Below are 22,848 nucleotides of genomic sequence, written 5' to 3'. Positions count from 1 at the left end.
GTTCCGAATGATGACAAAAGTGAAAACTCGCGAGGTGCCTCCACAATGTTCGATACCTATTACAAGGAAGTGGTTGCAAATCAGTTCGCGCGTGTAGTATTTGCGATTTTTCCGTTTATTTTCTTGCTCGATACCGTTCAATTTCAGCCGTAAAGTATTCCTCGGAGTGTGCTGCCATTGGTGGTCATCGAAAAACCCGCCCCAATGTGGGCCCAGAACGTGAAAATTAAAATCAAAAATATTCCTCCCTCGAACGAAATTTTCTTCCTCCGTCCCCGTCGTCGTCGTCGTCATCGTTGTCATCAGTCACCTCAGGAGCAGCAGCGCGAGAAGAGCAGCTGTCGTGGTAGTGGTAGTGAGAAGCATTTAAACGTCACCCGTGCAGCAGTATCAGAAAGCCGGTGCTGTCGGTCATCATCGCAGAACAAAACAACACAGCATCGGGAAGTTTCTTCGTCGTCGTCGTCGTGGTCGTTGCTTTCTCCCATAAATATCAATTCAAACAAGTTGGTGGCAATAATCGAAGAGGGCTTCAACCGCGGAAGCGTTGGAAGCGCTCGTGAGCCCCTTTGGATGGAAGTATGAACCAAGAGCCCTGCTCATACGCCCTAACGCAGATCAGTTACCTGGTTTCGAACTTGAACAAGAAGAACTTTGCCACGAACAGTCGTCAACTAGCACAGGTGAGAATCAGTGAAGAAAATCGCCAAAGCTAACCCAATTATCTACCGAGAGCTTTGAAGATTATGTGTTTATGTCTGCGGAAAACAAAAATCATTGCATCGTCATCAGTGGCTAGTTATTAATGTGCATTATTATTTCTAACAACCATTATGTGTGCGAGTGTGAAATCGGATCATTTTTTATCACCATTAGTTGATCGTCTTTAACCGATACACGCAGAGAAATGGTTTTTAAATTCAAATGGATATATTTTTGACTCAGGGCCTAATGTATTTTTGATATTGTTTCAAATATATTATTAGGTTAATTCAAAGAAAAATATTTTTGAATCAACAAACTGGTTGTAGAGTCAATAATCTGTTTGTTGATTCTAAAAACCATTTTGTTGATTCAAAAATATGTTTTGTTGAAATAGTGATACAATATGTTTGAATCAATAACAAAATACATTAGGCCCTGAAACAAAAATCCATTTTTCTGCGTGTATAACAACACCTACCTAAATGACCCTGACTAACAAAAAATGTGAATGTGCTCATCGGTAGACCGTCTGAAGGATTTTCCATGGAAGCTGGTAAGAAGCAAAAGAAAGAAAAAAAAATTATGGCTACACTTATCGATCCAATATTATTGTTTGGGGACGAGACTGAGACACTGAGAGAAATGTATAATGCAATTCTGTGACAATCGTCGTTCAGCCATAAATGGAGAAAAAAGGGGCTACGAATACGTTTTACGCTACTCTGAGGAATTTAGTTATTAGTTATTTTAGATCCAACACGGAACTTTTTTTTTAAAGTAGGGTAAATTATGGCTTCGGCACCCATTGACTGTTTTCGGCAACCGAAATTGAAACGTTTATTTTACTGTATTTTCCCATCAAAACTCTTCGCTGAATGTATTAAGCCGATTCCTTGCCTTTTCAGCTTAAATCTGATTACATTTTTACGACTGTGAATTCCTGTTATACCATATTTTTCTTTAAATGAAATATACATACTACAAAATACGGCTGATTTCGAGTTGCCGATAATAGAACAGCTGGTTAACACGCAGTTCAAATGGAAAGGGTGCCGAAGAAAAAGAGACTGCCGACAATAGTCACTCTCACCTGAGAAGTTTGGAGCGTTGTAAAAACATGTTCAACCCGTTTTGATCAATTCTGTCGATTGGAATTGGTAGAACAGCAAGCAGCAGATAAATGTCAACAAACAAACCTGTCAAAACCGCTGAGAAATCGCTAATAAAAGTTCGGACGCTGCTTAGATTGACGAGAATACGTAAATTCCCCTATATCTGAAATCAGTGAAATTTTTAAAAACAATTTTTCGTCTTTTGAGAGTTTGGTAGCGGGTCACAATAAACTACAATATTATTACAAAATAATATCAATAGGAATTCTCTGGACGCAGTTCTTGAGTTATTTCAAATATTTACAGAGATCGATTCTTAAAGGTGTTTATTAGAAAAGTAGAATGCAGTTCTGCAAGAAGCTCAGGTATATAATTTATTATGGGATCATCATAGTTCTATCAGTTCTTCATAATTATTTCATCAGAGATTACAGTTAAATACATGTAGTAAAATGTTGCATGTTTGCAAAACTTTCCTGTTATTACATCCCGCATCAACACGAATCACACCTTGACCAGGCCCATCTTCTCCGTTCCAGGGGAAGGAAGGATATTGTTGATGTTACATCTATTTAATGGGACGCCAGCGACTAACCGACGCCCTCATAGATGCTATGGAGTTGGATGGTAGGGATATGGTAGGCGCTGCGACCATTGTAATGATTTTATTTAGGAGGAGCTTATGGGTAAACCCACGATCTTACTCAGTAAGCATAACCGGCAGGCATCAAACTAGCCGAACTCCTCAATTAAATTTTCTGGGACCGATCTACACGCATTTGAAACAAAAAATATGTTGATAAAGAGATGAAAAGATTAAATTGGATTACTTTACTTAACGATTCCACATTAAAAATGACCTTTTACTTTAGACCAAGTGCTCCGCGCATACCTATGATCATATGTATACCTGTAGGTACCTTAATAAAAAAATATCATACCCGAATGATAAACCAAATTATAGAACTATTCCACAAATGATACTCTGAACACGTCGTTAAGCAAAATAAACATAACAATTTTATTAGGGTAGCGAAGCACTAAGCCTACAATTAAGTGTATTAGTATGTGTGGTCTTCGACAAAATTTATCTGCATTATTTTTCGAATCGGTATTCCGAATTCCTATACATTTTCCCATACACAAAATAAAATTCTCCCGCAAAACCAAGTCCTAACTAAATTCCTTTAAATTTGGCATATATGTTGAGAACCTCAATGCAGACTGAAAGAGCAGTGAGTTGTGATCCGCCATACAAATTTGTCCCATCCATTCGGGAAAATTTGGGAATCGAAAATCATCAGGTGCGATAGGAAAACGAGAATTGTATTGTTGAGTTAGGGTACATGTCCCTAATCTGGGTCTAATAAGCTGCCATCAGCTATGATTTAAATTATATCGCAATAAAATTATTTACTTACAGTCGAAATTTCCCTGTAGACGTAGCTACTAATTAATATATGCTTATAATTTCCGTAACAATTGAGTGCGATAAACAGTTACTAAACTTACCATTGTGAATGAATACTTTTCAGGAACATGGATTTAATATCGGCATATTGAAAAAAACCGATTTGTACCTTCCTTAATAGTTGTCCTAGCTCGCTATTCTAATATTTATATGCAATCTTCACACTGCCGTACTCTAACGGAACTATCAACTTTATGCTTTCATCTACTCCATCTATCGTATAAAAATTACCACTACAGTCTGTTATTTGAAATTAGTATCTTCAACTATGTAAATCGTTGACTTCACGTAGAAGTAATACTAAAACATATAGTCAAAATCCGTCAAAATCGGCATATTGTTTCCATCTAGCGCCCAACAATGGATGTAACTTCGGTAACTCTAAAATAGTTCTTGAAATGAGATTGCTGTTTGCTCTGACGTAGGATTACATCTTTCGGCGACATATTGGGGGTGTAATTTCAAAAAACCAAAAATCAACCGCGTTTCGAAAAGTGGGTTATATTTTATTGTCTGAAAGTTTGAAAAGGATCGGTCAACAAGGTAATTTTCTACAGCGTTTTTTTCCGTGATGCAATTTGATGTGGGACATCCTTTATGAGATGCAGGAAGAGGAAGTTAGTATAGTTTGTGTATAACACATAAAACCTGTTAATTTCGCTTCCAGAGTCACAATCAGCGATTAGCTATAACAATGAGCGCTCACTTGTTGCGATTGCTCATTACAGCTAAAATCGCTAATGTGACCCTCTGAAAGTCAAATTGACAGGATTTATGTGTCATACACAAGCTTTACCTCCTCTTCTTGCATCTTACAGATGAAACATATTATTATAATATCTCATAGTAGCGGCGCCGGTGGTGTAGTGGTAAGCGCGATTACCTCTCACTCCAGCAGGCCTGGGTTCAATCCCAGTCGGCACCACCGGGATATTCTGAGACATAACATCTCTGATCACGTCTTCCTTCGGAAGGGAAGTAAAAACGTTGGTCCCCGGTTCACGAGTTGATGGGTCGATAGGTAGGGTCCAGGTGTGGAAACTGTCTCCCTGGTGTCGGTAGCATTGGTGCTTAGCACGGAAAACAAGATCGATGGAAAACAAATCAAAGAAAAAAAAAATCTTCGCAGCACTCATGTTTTTTTTCAATCACCGTAGGGATGCTATTTGTTATACGCATTTTTAATGCACCACCAACGTAGAGTGCGCCACGTGAGTTTGAGACGAAACGTCAACCAAACCGTTTGTTTACATCAGAATAACAATTTTTCACAACGCAATTTAATGCATTTTTCATTCAACATCTTACCAAATTCTATCGATAATTGTCTTATTGTACGATTTTCCACAGATCTGAACTGATTTGTACCTTAACTATCCACACACAAGAAATCCGGAAGATCATAACCACTAAGGCACTTTTCTAATTTTCCATATTTCGCAACAACAATATTCCTTTTCACCAGCAGGATCTTTGCAAAAACGTTATAGAATTAAATTTTTCAACTGTCGATTAAGTTTTGGAGCATCTCAGAAGAGTCAATTTATCAGGAAAAGTTAAGTTTCTGTAAGTGGAAGAAATCAAAAATTCGGTTGGTTTTTGAAACGTGCGTGGATCCGGAAAGACATTAAAACACAACGTAGGGCCTGGTCACCGCTCGACGGAACAGAGGGGTTATTGGTTTTTCCTGTGTTTCAAGGGGTGAATCGATTATCTTGGGACCGAAGATAGTACCAGAGCTGAGCCAAAAAGTTGAACACGTTATTTCGGGACCTTCTAGTCTTAGAGTTACCTCTATGGCGGTACTGTGTCTGTCGCACGGATTCAGGCAAAGTTTCCAGTCTTCTTGATATGTTGTCTTCGATGAAAGGGACCGTGGAAGAGCACACTAAAATAGAAAGTGTTTTCTTCCAACTGTTTTATCTTAGCATTCTTCTTTGCTTTAATCCTCCGCAACAACATTTCTGCAACGAAGCATTAGTCGATCGGGCTTGGTTTGCTTTACGGCCAACCATTCGTGCTTTCTCGTGTTGCCAGTGCAACTTTTCCATCGTCCCTAGTGACAGTTCCGTAGTCACCGGCTTTTCCAGCTCGCAGCTTCTCCAAAGCATCAGCGATTTTCATCTGTCTCGAGCGGGTCAGTTCACTTCGGACAAACAGGTTTCGATCTTTGGTAATGTGGTTGTTACAGTACTGGCAGAAATAAAGTGCTCATTACGTATTTTTTTTTCTCGTTTGATTGCTATAACTTCGTAATATGTAGTTGTAGAAATTTGGTGTATTTGAACAAAATACAGACTTATAAAATAAAATAAAAAATTATCAATAAAATCGTCATTATTGGCTTATCAGTAGTGGAAGAAAAAAGTGCTCACACAAGTTTTCAATTTTTCCAAACCATGAACATAGAATTTAGTATTTCGTATGTCCTCCTTTAACCTTGATGACTGCTTGTAAACGCCGTAGTATACTTTCAACCAGGTTATTCTAATGCTTTCATCAATATTCTGGCATGCTCGAGAACTTCAAACAGCTTATTTTTGTTTGTGACCTCGTCTTTGTCAACCTGCTGGTCGAGGATTGACCACAAATTCTCGATTGGGTTCAAGTCTGGGGATTGCGGTGGCCAATCAAGCAATTTTATACGGCATCTGCGGAAAAACTTCATGGTTTTCCGAGCGGTATGCTTCGGGTTATTGTCCTGTTGGAAAATGTACCTATCCTCAAGTCTTCAAGCTTCAACCGCGACTCCTCCAAATTCTCGTTATTGATGGCAATATACCTGTCAGCTGTCATTATTCCATCGATTTTCATCAAATTGCCTACTCCTGACCACACAAAGCATCTCCACACCAGGATGTTCCTTCCATCATGTTTGACGGTCTTCTGAACATTCCGGTCCAACAAACTTTCACTTGGTTTTATCCAAACTTTTTGACGCTCTTTGGTCCCGAAGAGGTCAAATTTACTCTCACTCCATAGAGCTTGTTTCCAAAACTACACAGGTTTTTCTGCGTATTTCAATCGCTTGTTGTTGTTCTGCTTTCGAATCAATGGGTGACGCACTGCCAGTGTATTTTTCAAGCCTGATCCACGGAGTCTAGAGTGCACAGTACGTTCAGATATGGTTAGCTGCAGGTTTTCTTTGATCACTCGGCTTGACGAACAATATTTGTATCTTCGCGAGGAGTAGTAATCCGTTTTCGGCCATATCCTGACTAATCCGGCACAGATCCGGTTTCCTGAAACTTTTTCCATACCTATAGGGTCTCAGAATAATTTACTGCGTACATGGTTGCAATTTTAGGAAAAGGTATTTGATTTTCACAGTCTCGCACGATGAGCTTCCGCACAGGAACGGCAATTTGTTAGGTTTCCATTTTACAACGTAAAAAGTATATCGCAATTTGCGTCGAACACGTCCAAAGGAACTGTAAACAATAGTGATAGTCAGCATGAGCTATGACAGATTCAAGATGAATGAAGTGAGAGGTGCGCTCATCTAAAACTACTAACACTAATGAGCACTTTTTTCTGCCAGGGCCAAAAGTGCATGTAAACATTTTCGCTCTGTAATTGCAATTGACAGAAGTAATTTATATCAATGTTTTGATTTTGAATTGTGGCAATGCACTGAAAATGCAATATTTTTGACAAACAAACCTTAACCTTTAATATTGATACAACAACAAAAATCGCTTTTTAAAGAAAAAGTTTTCCACTGAGCACCGAGCTGAGCACCTTTTTTCTTGCAGTACTGTATGCTGAAACTGAACGGAATGTGTTCTTCAGAATTGATTAGGTTTCATGGACACATGACAACGTTACCAATTCCTGATTGCTTCCTTGTTGCCGTCTTCTGTAAACAAAGATGATTACTAGTATCGTTACTGCTGAAAACTGGAAAACGCACTAGCGAAAAGTGATATTACCAACTGGTGGAAACTAACGATTTTAAATTGGCTCACTACGTGACTAGCCTATTGGTCCCAAGTACATCTATACCTACTTAAGGGTACACCACCGGAGGTGGAAAGGGCCAACGTGAAAGACTTCCATCCTGGGCGGCTGCTCGCTTTTGCCTTGACCTGGGCCCAGGTCAGATTGCTATCGACATGCTTTATTTCCTTGTTGAGGCTCCGCCGCTACGTTTCGTAAACTCGCAAAAGCAGCCCTAGCCTTCTTGATTCGTGCACCTATGTCGCTCTTGGTCCCGCCGTCCGACGCTATTTGGCTGCCAAGATATTGGAAACTTTCGACATTCACTACACTGCTTGCCCCGCTACCGTAAAGTTGGAAGGGTTGCCCGTGTTTACATCCAACGATTTGGTCTTGTTGTCGTTGATGGTGAGACCCGCCGCCGCAGAGGAGCGTTTGGCTAGGTCATTGAACTTACTCTGCATATCAGAGCGCCGTTGTGCTAGTAGAGCAACATCATCAGCGAAATTGAGCCCACGGTTCGGTACACGGTCAATTGCACCCACCATGATCTCACATCTATAAGTGTACCCCATTCTAGTCGAATTCCAGTACTACAGTTTGTTTTGATTCGCTATGAAAGTTTGACAGATAAAGTGAGGGGTTCGTGGATTTTCCTATGTTTAGAGGGGTGCATCTATTAGCTTGAGACCGAAGATAGTACCAGAGTTGAGCCAAAAAGTTGAGCACGTTTCTTCGGGACCTTCTGGTTACGTCTATGATATTACCAACAATCAATACGAAACTAACGATTTTAAATTGGCTCACCACTTGACTAGCCTATTGGTCTCAAGCAAACGATTAACGTACCCTATTCTAGTCGAAATTCTAGTATTACGCAATGTTTGTTTTGATTCGCTATGAAAGTTTGACAGATAAAATGAGGGGTTATTGGTTTTTCCTATGTTTCGAGGGGTGAATCGATTAGCTTGGGACCGAAGAGAGTACCAGAGCTGTGCCAAAAAGTTGAGCACGTTTCTGCGGGACCTTCTAGTCTTAGAGTTACCTCTATGATATTACTCTCGTTCTATACGTTATACATAGTGTTGGAAGTAGTACGTTGTAATCGCACAATGATACGCTAAGGTGCGCACTACTTCCGATGCTATGTATAACGCATAGAACGAGGGCAACATCGATTTTCTCTAACGGGTTTTTACAGTTTTCAGCTGTAACGACAATATGATTGTACTTGCGTCACAATTATACCAATCCACAAATGGCACAGGCCTAGAAAGCTCTCAATTAACAACTGCATCTAGAACACTAAGTTTAGGGCCGACGTATAGTTTTGGTAATGTATCTTAATGAATAAAATAATAACCTATGTTTTCAGTGTGGAGTTTTGCTCAGAATTCCCTTGTTCCTTCGCAAAATAGTGTAGAGAGAATATCTTGGAGTTCTAGTTGGATGCCTCTTTGGAATTGTCATGAAACTCTCCTTAGAATTGGAAATTTCTTTAGAATCTTCTGCACGGCCGATGAGACTGACTCAGAGGATGGAATTACTTTTACTCGGTTGCATGAGAAATTTATAAAAAACGTAGATCACCTGCGTTTTTATACATTCCTAATACAATTGAGTAAAAGTGATTCTTCGCTCTGAGTTAGTCTCATCGGTCGTGTGCAGTGGCGTCGCGTAACCTCACTTTTTACCAGTGCACCAACTTTCAAAACCAGATTTAATGCCATATTCATACTCGAATCGGTTGAAAAATACACTTAATCTTCTAGTTTACTCGATATCTATCCATTGTAAGCAATATTTTGATGATTGTTTGTTTTGAGAGTTGGTGCACAGGTAGATTGAGGTTAAGGAAACGCCACTGGTCCTGTTGAACATTAATCTATCTTCAAACTAGCTTGAAGTTCTACAAAGATTTTTTGAATTTTTATCCATAGTTAAGTTTGTTTTTGGAATCGTTTACTATCGGACTGGAGCTCTCCTCAAAATTCTTTTATAAATTGATTAATTGATAGATTTTCTGCCTTAGGTGATATTTATGGGTAGTGCCAAGGTAGTGTCATAATTGTACTCGTATCATCATTAAGTTTGTCGAACGTCCTTCCGAGTTACTTTAGAATTACCTCCAGGGATCCCGATAATAGTATCTTCAAAACAACCTTGGAATAAACCTTTAGTTCTCCTGACTATTTTCTTGAAATGCTTCTTAAAATTAACGGGAACTTCTAGTCAAATGTCTTTGTTTATAATTGTCCTCAGAATTCTTAAAGAGAGTAAATTGTTGTGGGCTACAGAATCCTAAAATTTTGTCTTAGTTCAAGATTTACGTTTTTTGTTCATTCCGAGATCCTAAAATAACGCCATGTTTAGAATTTAAATTGTTTTGAAGTTTGAAATTAAGAAAAGTTTACAAGAATGTAACAAACTGATCTAGCCTCAAATTTTCTCATGTTATATTTGAACAATTCCTTCTATCATCAATCTATCATGATACATCATTCGGTCCAATGATTCGTTCGGTCCAGTAGCGTTCTACTTAGTGTCTTTCTAAAAATTTACATGTAACTGAGACTTTTAAACATATTTGAATTTTCAGACTTTAAAAAATTATCTAAATTTTAAAACGCTAACCAGTTTATCTGTACAATACTGCACAGTTTATCTGGTTTCTAATGTAATCGGTTAACAGTTACAGTACCCGTTCGATTTAGGCAACAAGCCCGAAAATTTAGTGTGTCAAAATTGCTCGGTTTTATTTTGAAATTTAATGTATGATTTAGTTGATTTTGAACCACCTTTAGTTTTATGACATAGAAGTTATTAATAATTAATCTTTTATTAAAATTGTATGGACGATTGCAGTGAAAATTTAAGCAGTGAGCCAAAAACTGCCAAGTGTAATCGTCGAACGGTGACCCATAAGTGGTCGAATTAAGAAACCTTACATTACATTCTATCACTCAAATTGGAAACAAATTCTTTAAACTTTAATCGCTGTTCCGTTCTCTGTCAAACATCAGCTGTCAAACTCACAAATTGTCTTCCAATGTGATCACAGCTACAGAGTTTTGTCTGTCCTTACAATGTAATCACCATACAAAAAGGCATAAAAAGGCTGGCACCAATTTGACTGTGACAGTCAGTAGGTAGTGTAATCACGTTGCCAGACAATTTCTCAACAGTAAAGTATTGACAACAGACAAACTGCGACAGAGAAAATGGCTTGTCTGATATACAAGTTTTCAAAATTCTGATTTTTTTTTAATAGAGATGTTTTCCGGTTTTTTGTCTTAAAAATAAAATCCCGTAACTGTTTTCAGCGACACCTACTACTGGAATCAACCAACATGGTAATTTAAAAAAAATATTTTGCTCTTTTTATGAATCCGGGAAAACTATGTTGAACATCCTGGAAAACCCGGGAAAAACGGTAATTCGATTTCTTAAATCCAGTGCCCATCCTGTAATTAATTAATAATAAGTTTTCTTGAAGTTTAATCCGAGGTTCAATAAAAAAGTTGATTTCAACAAAGTTCTAGCTGATTAAATTCTGCATAACAATAGATAGCAAACGTACGGGTATCATTATGGCAAAAGGCTAGGACGATGAGAACAAATTGATAGTAATTCCCTTATGGTTGTAAGCTCCAACCGGTATTATCCTCGGATTAAATCCCGATCAAGAATGTCCGACTGCTTTGATGTTGAAGTCAGAGTTGATCAACACGACTTTATGCAAACATATTGTAGATCATCCAAACAGGGACGGTATTAAAAGTTAATCCGAGTTGGAGCTTACCGCCATTAGAAGTTTCAAAGGGCCAGTGTGGAATGAGATTTCAAACAAACCATACCATAAACCAAACAAACAAACCAAAAATACCATAAACGAACGAATGATAGAACTATTCCACAAATGGTTTGAATGATACTCCGAATAAGTCGTTATGCAAAATAACCATAATAATTTTATTAGGGAATGAGCTCAAATTTAGGAAGAACAATAAGCACCTGATTTAGAGCTGATTGAGCGGGGTGGAGCGAAATCGATTTATTGAACCACCCTAGTAGTACCATGTTTGATTTCTTCTTTTATTTTAATTTATTGATGATGCTGACAAACGCATACAAACAATGTTGGTGCTAACGGTCAGAATGCACAAAAGAAGTCCAGCTGTCAAACACTGGAGCACGTTCATTGGTGTTGGTAAGTTGCATGGACATAGATGGTGCTTGTGGGCTTCGCTCATCATCTGCAGCACCGACCCGACAAGCCGACGACTGCTCGCGATTCATTCGGCCATGTTTGATCGGAAGTAAGAGAAGCAAGCGATCTTCCTCACAGACAGCCACGGCCCGGTCGTGTTTGCTGGCTAAAAAGCGAGAAAAATTCGTCCCCGACCGTGCACCATGGAAAATCCTTCGATTCGGTACATTTGTGGCCATTTGTGATATCGGGAAAAGTGAATATTAGTGCCGAAAGCAGTGCGCGATTGAGCTCCACTAACTTTTCTTTTTCGCTTTTTTCTTCTGTACCATCCGATTTTTTTTCCGGTCGAACGCGACTTGATTCCCGTTCATTTTGGGTTTGCCGAATCCTGCTCTTCCTCCTGGCGACGGCGGCCGTGCAGTTTGTGAAAGATTTTGGATTAGAAGCTGATCGCCATTTGCTGCGTTGTCTATTGTCTGCGGTAGATTTTTCCAGTAGTTCGGCTGGAGGAACCGGAGGAGACGCTACCACCCCGGGACATTCCAGGAGCAATAGCAATAGTAGCAGCACCACCACCAGTACTAGCAACAATAACAACAACAACAATAACCAAAGTAGCGGTCCATTGTCACTGCAAGCCCGTTTGCTGTCGACGGAATTGGTCGGATTGCTGACCAAACCGCAGCTGGTCGGGAACGTTTGCTTCGCGGTGGACAATCCGCTACCGCATCAAAGGGTAAGAGTGGATTTTTGTTGTTGGGTTTGTTGGAAGAGAGATCTTCTGTATGAGCTTGTGTGAGAGGACTCTTTTGTTCTTGTTTTTCTTTTTTTTCTCTCGACTTGCACACCTAACCTCAATGTTGTGCAAGTGTGTGACGAGATGTGGGTAGGGTTACCAGACTAGTTTTATGCAACATAAATAATCTATTCTCATTTTTTCCAAATGCAGACTTTGACCCCGTCGATCAGTCTTGTAACTCGCATCGTAAAGACTCTTAACTGTTCGCCGATCCAGCAAGCCGCTCTTGCCCTTGCCCTTGTCCATTCGTGCCATCCGGAGATTGTACGGAGTGCGGAAGATAACGCTCGTAGCTGCATTGCCGATCTTATTCAATCCTATATTGACCTAGGTAGTTTCCGATATGAATCATTGATAGGAAATTTCAAATTCTAACTTTCAATTATTACAGAATCATCCGTATCAAGTCAGGACGGCAGTCTCAACGACGTCTCTCCGGAACTGTTACAGCACATCCTATCGTTGATATCCCACGAGAAACACCAGGACTTTGGCCTATCGGACGCAACTTACGGAAAGTTTGTACAGCAGCTGTGTCGGGACTTCCCTCGGGATCGTGTACCGTTGATCCTTGCTCCGCTGCTGTACCCAGAAAACTCAGAACTTTCAGCCGAATCGGTGAAGGCCAATTCGCAGTCGTTGCTCCGTTCATCGATTATGGATACAGCCTGGGGTAGTCTGGTGATGGAAATCGGGTACGGTTTCACGGCCTCGGTTGACGATTGCAAGAATCATCTGCTGAAGGTCGGTGGTCGGGAGATTTCCGCTCAGGATGTATCAAAGATCATATCGTCGATGTGTCTAACTCATGCGTCGCTTTCGGAGAGCAGTATCAATTTGCCGACCCCGAGCAGCTTCTGGCCGCAGGGCAGCGATCCTGGAGGGAAAGGGAAGGACGGCCAGAATGGAGGTTCAAGCTCGGAGAACAGCACCTGGAAACCGGAGATTTTCGTGCAGGCCTTGAAGGATGTGGTTCCAAATTTGAACTGGAAGGATGTCTGCCTGGGGTTGGATCATTCGGATTTCTTGATCAAAGACCGACCAGGTTTGGCACTGCTATTGTCTATCGTCAAAATGGGAATGCAGGCCAGCGGCTTGGGACAGAACTTCCCCGTCGAATGCGTCTACCAGCGATGGACGAATGTAGAAGGACAACTGTCGTTGATAACGATGATTTTGAAGAGCCCCGATCTGTACTCGTTTGCGGATCACATCTATACGAGTGTTTCGGTTGATTTGCTGAAGACACCACCGGAAACGGACAACAAGGAAGTGGCCTCATGGTTGTCGCTCCATCTGGTGGACGTTTTGCTGTACGTTGCCGATAATGGGTTCTACGCTCAGGCGATGGAAATCTTCAAAATCCCGATCCAGCTTTGCCCGGATATTCTGTTCATGGCGCTGCTGCAGATCAATCCACCGGTGACCGTTTCCCGTCAGGACTTGTTCACCACGTTGATCCCAATTTTCCTCGGCAATCATCCGAATTCGGGTACGATTCTGCACCACGCGTGGAATAATACCAGCTTCAATCCTTCGTTGAGGCACATCATTCTGCATTCGATGAGCGAGTGGTACCTTCGTGGAGAGAACGATCAATCTCGCCTGTCGCGGATCCTGGACGTGGCTCAAGACTTGAAAGCCCTATCGAATCTCTTGAACGTGCGATCGTTCATATTCATCATCGATTTGGCTTGTCTGGCGTCGCGGCGGGAGTATCTGAAGCTGGAGAAGTGGCTAGCGGACAAGATCCGCGAACATGGGGAGCCGTTCGTCAAGACGATCATCAAGTTTCTGCAGCGTCGTTTTCCGCAAATTATGATGGGAAAGTTTGCCGACGAACAGATTCCGAAATCGGCCCAGCTACCTCCAGAGACGTTGAGCACCATCCTATCCTGTTTGCAGGCGTGCGTCGGAAATGTAAGCCAAGAGGTGGCTGAAATCATTATGAGTATGACCCAGTACAACCTGATGTTGACCAGTAAGACCCGAGCTCAGCAGGCACCGCAGCAACAACAGCCTCCTCCACCGGGAGTAGTTCGGCCGCATCGTGTCCTAGAAGCTTCTTTCAGTGCTTCTGCTCTTGGAGGACAGATCTTCCCCGGACCATCGGTTGAATCGTTGTCCGGTTTAGCAAGCAACATGGCCGGATTAAACCTGGGTGCTCCAGGTAATAGTGCTTTCAGTTTTGGAAGCGCCCTTGGTAATCTGGTGTCAACGCCAGCCTCACCATCCAGACTTCTTGCCGGGCCTTCGAACAGCCCCTTCCCGTTGATGTCGATGCCGCCAAGCGCACCTGTGGGAAACATTGGACGCTTACCGCAAACTCCCACCGGTGATAAACTGACCATACCGAATGCAGGACAGACAAACTTCGCCGAAATCGGATGCCAAGCCGTCTCGAAGGAAGTGGAAGATGAAGCCAACAGCTACTTCCAGCGGATCTACAATCATCCACCCCACAACACGTTGTCCATCGACGAGGTACTGGACATGCTGCAGCGTTTCAAGGATTCTCCGATCCGTCGGGAGTGCGACGTTTATCAGTGCATGCTACGTAATCTGTTCGAAGAGTACAAATTCTTCCCCCAGTATCCGGACAAAGAACTTCAGATCACTGCTCAGCTCTTCGGTGGAATGGTTGAACGGAATCTGGTCACCACGTACGTCGCACTCGGATTAGCGCTCCGTTGCGTCCTAGATGCCCTCAAGAAACCGGACGGATCGAAAATGTATTACTTTGGTATCACTGCCCTGGATCGCTTCAAGAACAAGCTCCATCTCTATCCAAAGTACTGCGAGTACGTCCATTCGATACCCCATTTCGATCAGTTCCCACCTCATCTGATAGAGTACATCGAGTACGGTGCTCAAGGACAAGAACCCCCGAATAAGACTCTCGGACCGGGACCACTGCCATCGTCTATTACGCAACTCCTTCCGGGACCGTCCGGAGTAGGTGGTGGCAACCCACTGTACCGTAGCAGTACCGCAACGGGAACCAGCAACCTCACTTCGGCTGCACCTCCCGCAGCTGCCAAGGTCAATCTGGGTTCCCAACTCGGTGGTGGCACAACGGGTCAACCCGCACGAGTCAAATCCATCGCCAACGCTACCAACATTGACACTCTTCTGGTGGCAACCCAAGATGGTGAGGAAAAAATCATCAACCCACCGGATGCCGTGCAGGATAAAACGGCCTTCATCTTCAACAATCTCAGCCAGTTGAACCTACAGCAAAAGTGCGAAGAGATCAAGGATATCCTCCAGAAAGATTATCACGGCTGGTTGTCTCAGTATCTGGTACTGAAGCGAGCTTCAATCGAAGTAAACTTCCACGTTCTCTACTCGAACTTTTTGGATGCCCTGAAGATTCAGGAGGTCAACAAACTGGTCACGAAGGAAACTTTCCGCAACATTAAGGTGCTGCTTCGATCGGACAAAGGAATTGCCAACTTTTCCGATAGAAGCCTACTGAAGAACCTCGGTCATTGGCTGGGAATGATGACCTTGGGCCGGAACAGACCTATCCTACACTTGGACATTGACATCAAATCGCTACTGGTGGAAGCATACAACAAGGGTCAGCAAGAATTGTTATACGTGGTTCCTTTCGTTGCGAAGGTCCTGGAATCATGCGCCAAGAGCAAGGTGTTCAAACCTCCTAATCCCTGGACGATGGCTATCATGAACATCCTGGCGGAGTTGCATCAAGAACCGGATCTGAAACTGAACCTCAAGTTTGAGATCGAAGTTCTCTGCAAGAATTTGAACATTGACGTGGCGGATTTGAAACCTGCCATCTACCTAAAAGATCCGGAACGTGCCCAAAACATCGAATATCAGCTGTCTCAGCCAAAACCAGCTAAGGAACCCATGCAACCCATGCCGGTCATGCAGGTAGCCGAAGAAGTCGCTTCTGCTGGACCATCCGGATCGCCGGCCACCCCCGCTATGGATCCATCGCTTGCCGTCACCGGTCCACCCGAGCCACGCTTCCACTACTCCGATATCAACATTTCAAACTTTTCCTGCATTAACCAACACGTCACGTACTCTCCCAACATTGCCCTTCTGCACACTCACCCACACCTAAAGCAGATCATCAAGACGGCCCTGGAACGCACCATCACCGATTGGATTACTCCGGTGGTCGAACGAAGTGTCAAGATCGCTTCCAAAACGTGCGAACAAATCATCCGAAAGGACTTTGCCTTGGATCCGGACGAGCAGCGGATGCGTACCGCATCACACAATCTTGCTCGTAACCTTGCAGCTGGCATGGCCATGATAACCTGTCGCGATCAACTGATGCAGAACATCCAGAACAATATCAAGACGGCGTTCATGACCACGCTCAGTCCGGCACAGAAGGACGTCGCGGAAGCGGCTGCAAGTCAGCTGGCAGCGGATAACATGGAATTGGTATCGGCCTTCATTCAGAAGACCGCCATCGAGAAGGTCGTCCCCGAGATGGATAAACTGCTGGCCACGGACAACGAGTTGCGCAAGATCGCCCGTCAGGAAGGTCGTCGCTACTGCGATGCCAGCGTGCTGACCTACCAGGCCGAACGGATGCCGGAGAGGATTCGGTTGAGCGTCGGAGGCGTTTCGCCTAGCCAGTTGGCAGTGTATGAAGAGTTTGCTCGGAACATCCCCGGATTTCAACCGATCACCGACCGGGATAATGCGCTGTTTGCTCCGAAATTGGTAAGATGATAATTGGGTTTTCTTGATGGGAAAGCTTAATCCTAAAATGGGCTTTCAATTTTAGCCGGAAGCGATCCCAGCGGTTCCTCAGTTCCCTGCTCCGGCGGCTGTCACTCCGGACGAGATAGGCGTGCTGTACGATGAATTGGCCAGCAAGATGGAAGCATTCATCAGCAGTGCGGTAAATGTGCCTCAGTTGCATGTAAGTGTGTTTTATTTCATTGAGCATACATTGGCAGCTGCAGGTGCATCATAAAGGGGATTGATGGTCATCCAATAGCAATAGCGCATATTAAGAGTTTAGAATAGAAATGTTACGACGACATGTTGACAACCAGGGAACCTCAGATAGTCTCGTCAGTTAGGGCACAGTATTACCAAGCCAGAGGTGGCGGGTTTCTTTCCCACTCCGGTGGTCTAGAGAATCTTTCGGGTTGAATTTTTTTCAACTTAGCTGGGCAAAGAGTCCCGTTGTGCTTGCTATGCTCTAAATTTAAAACTGAAAATGCAATTGAAAAACACACAGTTGAGAGCCGGAATGAGAGCGTCGAGATGTCAAGGAGTAGATATCGAGAATCAATTCAGCGAACTGTCAAGCCTTATTTTCTGGGGGTAAGGTCTTTTAATAAGGGGCTTGCAAACGATTCATAGCGTATGAACTTGAATGAATTAATTTGATGAGAATTTGTAGGGAACTCCAAGGGAGAAGAGAATCCAGAGGAGAATTCCAAGGGAAGAATTGGGTTGTTTAACTTCGAAAAATATACCGATTTTTATACATTATCTGATAAAGCTTCGTTTTCTGAGCCTAATTGATATTTTTATAAATCCCGTAGACATTCATCTGGATTTTTTGACAGCTTGCTCCCATACAAAGTCCCACCAAGGGGTGCTAAGATGGTGATTTTTGTTAATGTAATCGTACTTATTTAAAATAGTTTCAGTGCACCGAAATTGAGAAAATTTTGGATTTCGGTTCCATTTTTAAGGCAAATAACGAATATGCATTTACTTCAATACTCCTAAACAACCCAATTGTTAGGAAAACTTGAAGTGATGTTTGACGTTAGTTTTGTTGAACTGCATAATCCAAATTACTTACCCTTTGTGGAACCTTAATGCTGGTCAAAGTTACTAATGTCACGTCATTTCCTAAACACTGATCAGTACGTGATACTTCACGTAAATCGAAAGTGACGATTTTTTAGAGTGACAGCCATCTATTTTTTTTCGAATGCTTTTGGAAATCCTGATACATCTAGATCTACAAGAACTCTCAAATTACTGAGCCTTAGAGAATATTTTGGGTGCTACAGCGTGACAATTATCGGGTCTACTCAGAAATTTCATATGAAACAAATGGTCCACACTCAGATTTTGGTTTCCTGATTGATTTAACGGACATGGTTCCTATTGCTGGAGCTGCCATCGCTGATATGCTTTCCCTGTTCTACCAACAAAAACATTTACAATTCCTCATTGTCGGAACACAGGTCCACGTTAACAACATGCATACGCTGCTGGAATGTCTCATCATCGCTCGACGTTCGCGGGAAAACGTTCCCGCTTGCAATCTACTTAACAAAGCCGTCGAAGGCATCATGGAAGGTCTGATGAACATCCCGGATCACATCGATCAGATCAAACTGTACCGTGACATTCACCTGCGGGTGATGCGTCTGCTGCAGGATCAACGCGCCTTCGGGCCGGTATGTACCAACAAAGCGATCACTCGGTACATGTTGGAGTGCCGGGAGGAGATCCGGTACAATGTCGAAGCAGTTGATCTGTTGATTTCGTCCAACTTTGTTAACATGCCGCAGTACGATATGATGCTGATGCAGCTGATGGACAACGGTAACAATTACGTGGCCGTTGTGTTCGCAATGCAACTGGTGCAGACCTACTTCATCGACGAGCGCCCCAATACGGTGATTACCGATAATGATCTGTTGAATACAATCGAACTGCTGGCGAGACTGTCGGCGCATCCCCGAGCTCCGGAAGGTTTGGCTCATCTGATGGAAATGCTTCGTTCGAACCATGATCCCAACACGTTCCTGGTAGATCGTGCCCATGCTGGACCGACGTCATACATCCATTCCGGCATCATACAAGCTAGGGTGAGTGGTTTGATCTTTCACTTATTTGCAGCTACTTTATTAACCTACCTAACTCATTATTCTCAGGCCACCGACATCGAAGATCCGCCGGGCTTTGCCGAACGGGCAGAGTATTTGCTGAAGGATTGGATTACGATCTTTCATACCCAGGCTGCTGGACGGGATCCGATCAAGGCATTTAGCGTCTTTGTCAACAAGATGAACGTGTACGGAATCCTGAAGGGAGATGAACCGCTGACCAGATTCTTCCGTCATGCTACGCAGTGCTGCATCGATCTGACGTATCGCAACATGAACGATCCGAAGACGAAGATCTTTCAGTGGATCGATGCGTACGTTCGGTTGATTGCGCTGTTGGTCAAACACTCGGGTGAAAGTGGAAACTCCAGCACCAAGCTGAATCTGCTAAACAAGGTTCTTGGCATCGTGGTTGGCATTCTGATGCAGGATCAGGAAGTGCACGGCACCGCCTTCCAGCAGATGGGTTACCATCGGATTTTCATTATGCTGTTCCTGGAGCTGAGCGCGCATGATCCCGTGCTGGAAAATATCAGCCTCAGTGTGATCACTGCCTTTTGTCACACGTACCATATCCTGCGGCCTTCGCTTGCTCCGGGATTCTGCTATTCTTGGTTGGAGCTCATTTCGCATCGTGTCTTCATCGGTCGCATTCTGGCTTCGATTCCCCAGCAGAAGGGATGGTCCATGTATTCGCAGCTGTTGATCCATCTGTTCAAGTACCTTGCGCCGTTCCTGCGTAATGCCGAATTGGCCAAGCCGGTTCAGCACCTGTACAAGGGAACGCTCCGTGTGCTGTTGGTTTTGTTGCATGATTTCCCGGAGTTCTTGTGCGACTACCACTTCGGGTTCTGCGATGTGATCCCACCGAACTGCATTCAGATGAGGAATCTTATACTTTCGGCGTATCCGAGAAATATGCGCCTGCCCGATCCGTTCACACCGAATCTGAAGGTAATTTCTAGTCTTAGCTTAAACCAATTTGGTGAAATTATTTTTATTTCATTTTCAGGTCGACATGTTAACCGACATCGGCGGCTCGCCACGCATCTTCACCAACTATGCCGCGGCAATCACTCCGAGCAGCTTCAAAAAAGATCTAGACTCATATCTGAAGGCCCGTTCGCCGGTAACGTTCCTCTCGGAACTGCGTAGCAATTTGCAAATCTCGAACGAACCCGGTTCCCGGTACAACATCCCGCTGATGAATGCCCTGGTGCTGTACGTTGGTACCCAGGCAATCGCTCATATTCGGTAATGTGAAAAAAAAAACCTCTATCACTTTGGCTAAAGAAGAAGTAACTTATGACCTTTTGTCACACCCACATTTAGATCGAAAAATCTGGGTCCCACGATGGCCACCATCGTACACAGTGCCCATATGGATATCTTCCAGAATCTGGCGGTAGATCTGGACAACGAGGGTCGATATCTGTTCCTGAACGCGATTGCCAACCAGCTGCGGTATCCGAACAGTCACACGCACTACTTTAGCTGTGCGATCCTTTATCTGTTCGTGGAAGCCAACTCGGAGGCGATACAGGTAGGGCTTTTTGAATGTACAGATTTGCCAGCAACATGATATGACCGTTGAAAATTACAGGAGCAAATCACTCGCGTTCTACTGGAACGATTGATTGTGAACCGCCCGCATCCGTGGGGACTGCTGATCACCTTCATCGAGTTAATCAAGAATCCAGCGTACAAATTCTGGGACCATGATTTCGTTCACTGTGCACCGGAAATTGAGAAGTATGCTCGGAAACCATTGTCGCTGGAACTAGACCAGTTAATCGAATATTTTTGCCTTCTTTTAGATTATTCGAGTCGGTAGCCAACTCGTGCATGGTGGTCAAATCCAAGAGTCAACCGCAGATGCCAAACGTGGAGTCGGAAATAGCGGAGTGCAACTAGAGGCGACCAACAACCTCTCGAAACGACGATCTATAGCGCTAGTGTTAAGTGTAAGCGAAAAGAACCGTTCTAACCATGCAATAGAAATTCATTTTGATCGAACAGTGCGATGAGATGTTGACATCTTAAACAACCGTGTGACCACTGTAAGCCGAGCCGATGAGAGCGTTGAAAGTGTATTTTTTTATGAATTTTAAGATGAATCATTTTCATACTCACTGTTCGCAGGTCTGTTTTTATAGCTGAATAAGGAGTTATTTTCATTCTGTATATAAATATCATAATTTTTAAAACTAAATCATGTTTAATAGCACATACGGAAGGATAATTACTGTCGATAACCGCTACAGCACAACTCTCTTTATAAGTCTTCAACAGATGGTCCAACAATAAAAGCAAAAAAGCAACCTTAATACAAACAAGATTGTGAATGTCAGTGTTCGATGGTGTCCTTCTCAATCTCGTGATAAATAGCGGCGGAGCAAATGGGTTTGAAACCTGCTCAGCGCTAGAAATTACAGAATTAGGCTGTATAAAAATTGATTCGGCAAGCAAAAACCTATAAACATGATAATGGAAAGAAAAATGTAACAGTGTCTTAGAGCTTAGGCGTTGATAAGTGTGCGTTGTTAGTATATAATCTCTCATGTAACTATATTCAACTGATCAATGATTCATATTAATATACTGTAAAATAATCGATGAATATTCCGGTCTGCTGTATTTGTGGTTTCGTGAAGAATGGCCCTTCAATTATTCGGTCGAAGTGTTCGGGTGGATAAGTAAGTCGTAAAGACAAGCCCACATATAGTATTAACATATACTGATATTAGGTTATGTTCGGGGGGCATAGAGTATGATTGTACTTGCTTACCATACAATTATACTAATGCAAAAATGGTACAGGCATCGAAAGCTCTCAATTAATAACTGTGGAAGTGCATCTAGAACACTAAGTTGAGAGCACGCAATAAGCTAATATGCGATATGCAGAAGAAGAAGAAGAAATCACGTAAACTCATGTTACGTAAGCAAAAATCACACAACCGCACATAGAAGTTTGATGTGAAAATGTTGTCACACTCATCATCAGCTCCAGTGAAGATGACATGATATGTTCATCAATTTCACTACCATCATGTAATCATGAAAGCATTCGAAGCAGCTACGTGATTCTTACGTAGATTTGACGTGTATATGTTTTTTTTATATTGCGTGATAAAATTTCGTACTTTAATAATGAAAAATGTGAAAACATAATCAAGCCAGTTTGTTCCATCAAGTAAAATAATCGCATATTTTTGTTTATTTGTTATGTTTGCATCAACAGACTAGAAATATATTCCCAATGATGTGTTGTAAAAAAAGTACAAATTATAAAGGCTACATACATATACTACAGTTACAAACGAAAATAACAAGGAAAGCATTGTCAAGTTACTGAAAAAGTCTTAAATTTTACACTTTAGCTGTTGGGCGTCAAACGCCTTCGGTCAGCAAAAAAGGCAGAGAATCTTCGGCGAAGTATATTCCACGTCAAGTGGAAATCGAACCTCGACGCTACTCGTTTGAACCATAGAGGTAACTCTTAGACCAGAAGGTTCCGAAGAAACGTTCTTCTTCTTGTTCGCATTTCAAGCTTATTGCTTAGCGCATATTAGCTTATTGTGTGCTCTCAACTTAGTGTTCTAAATGCACTTCCACAGTTATTAATTGAGAGCTTTCGATGCCAATACCAATGCATAAATTTGTATATTGTGTGGCAAGCACAATGATACTCTATGCCCAGGGAAGTCGAGAAAATTTCCAACCCGAAAGATTCCCTCGACCGGACCGGGAATCGA

At 42.6% G+C, this 22,848-nt stretch overlaps 1 protein-coding gene across 2 annotated transcripts; it reads left to right on the top strand.

Annotated features, from left to right (window-relative positions):
• The first annotated feature begins 466 nt into the window (after positions 1–466).
• Not1 (CCR4-NOT transcription complex subunit 1) lies at positions 467–21,006 on the top strand. 2 transcript variants are annotated; one of them, XM_065229536.1, is made up of 11 exons: positions 467–683; positions 11,862–12,176; positions 12,390–12,570; positions 12,631–16,949; positions 17,014–17,151; positions 18,443–19,072; positions 19,139–20,044; positions 20,103–20,344; positions 20,423–20,633; positions 20,694–20,842; positions 20,908–21,006. In XM_065229536.1, exons 1-11 carry the CDS (start codon positions 582–584, stop codon positions 21,002–21,004), a joined length of 7,290 nt encoding a protein of 2,429 aa, XP_065085608.1. In that variant the 5' UTR covers positions 467–581; the 3' UTR covers positions 21,005–21,006. The 2 variants fall into 2 exon arrangements, with proteins under 2 accessions (XP_065085608.1, XP_065085609.1); XM_065229537.1 differs by lacking the exon at positions 467–683 and adding an exon at positions 11,541–11,693.
• The last annotated feature ends 1,842 nt before the right edge of the window (positions 21,007–22,848 follow it).

This window comes from Ochlerotatus camptorhynchus, unplaced genomic scaffold (genome assembly GCF_037179485.1).
Source record: "Ochlerotatus camptorhynchus isolate MF236.1 unplaced genomic scaffold, CSIRO-AGI_Acam_v1.1 ptg000316l, whole genome shotgun sequence".
In the NCBI taxonomy this organism is placed as follows: domain Eukaryota; kingdom Metazoa; phylum Arthropoda; class Insecta; order Diptera; family Culicidae; genus Ochlerotatus; species Ochlerotatus camptorhynchus.
This window is presented reverse-complemented; position numbering and strand designations above follow the sequence as displayed.

Excerpts from the sequence above, each read along its gene's own strand:
- Not1 (XM_065229536.1), top strand. The coding sequence starts at position 582 with ATGAACCAAGAGCCCTGCTCATACGCCCTAACGCAGATCAGTTACCTG. Across the intron at positions 684-11,861 it reads ACAGTCGTCAACTAGCACAG|TTTGTGAAAGATTTTGGATT; the intron begins GTGAGAATCAGT and ends GCGGCCGTGCAG. Across the intron at positions 19,073-19,138 it reads CCGGCATCATACAAGCTAGG|GCCACCGACATCGAAGATCC; the intron begins GTGAGTGGTTTG and ends CATTATTCTCAG.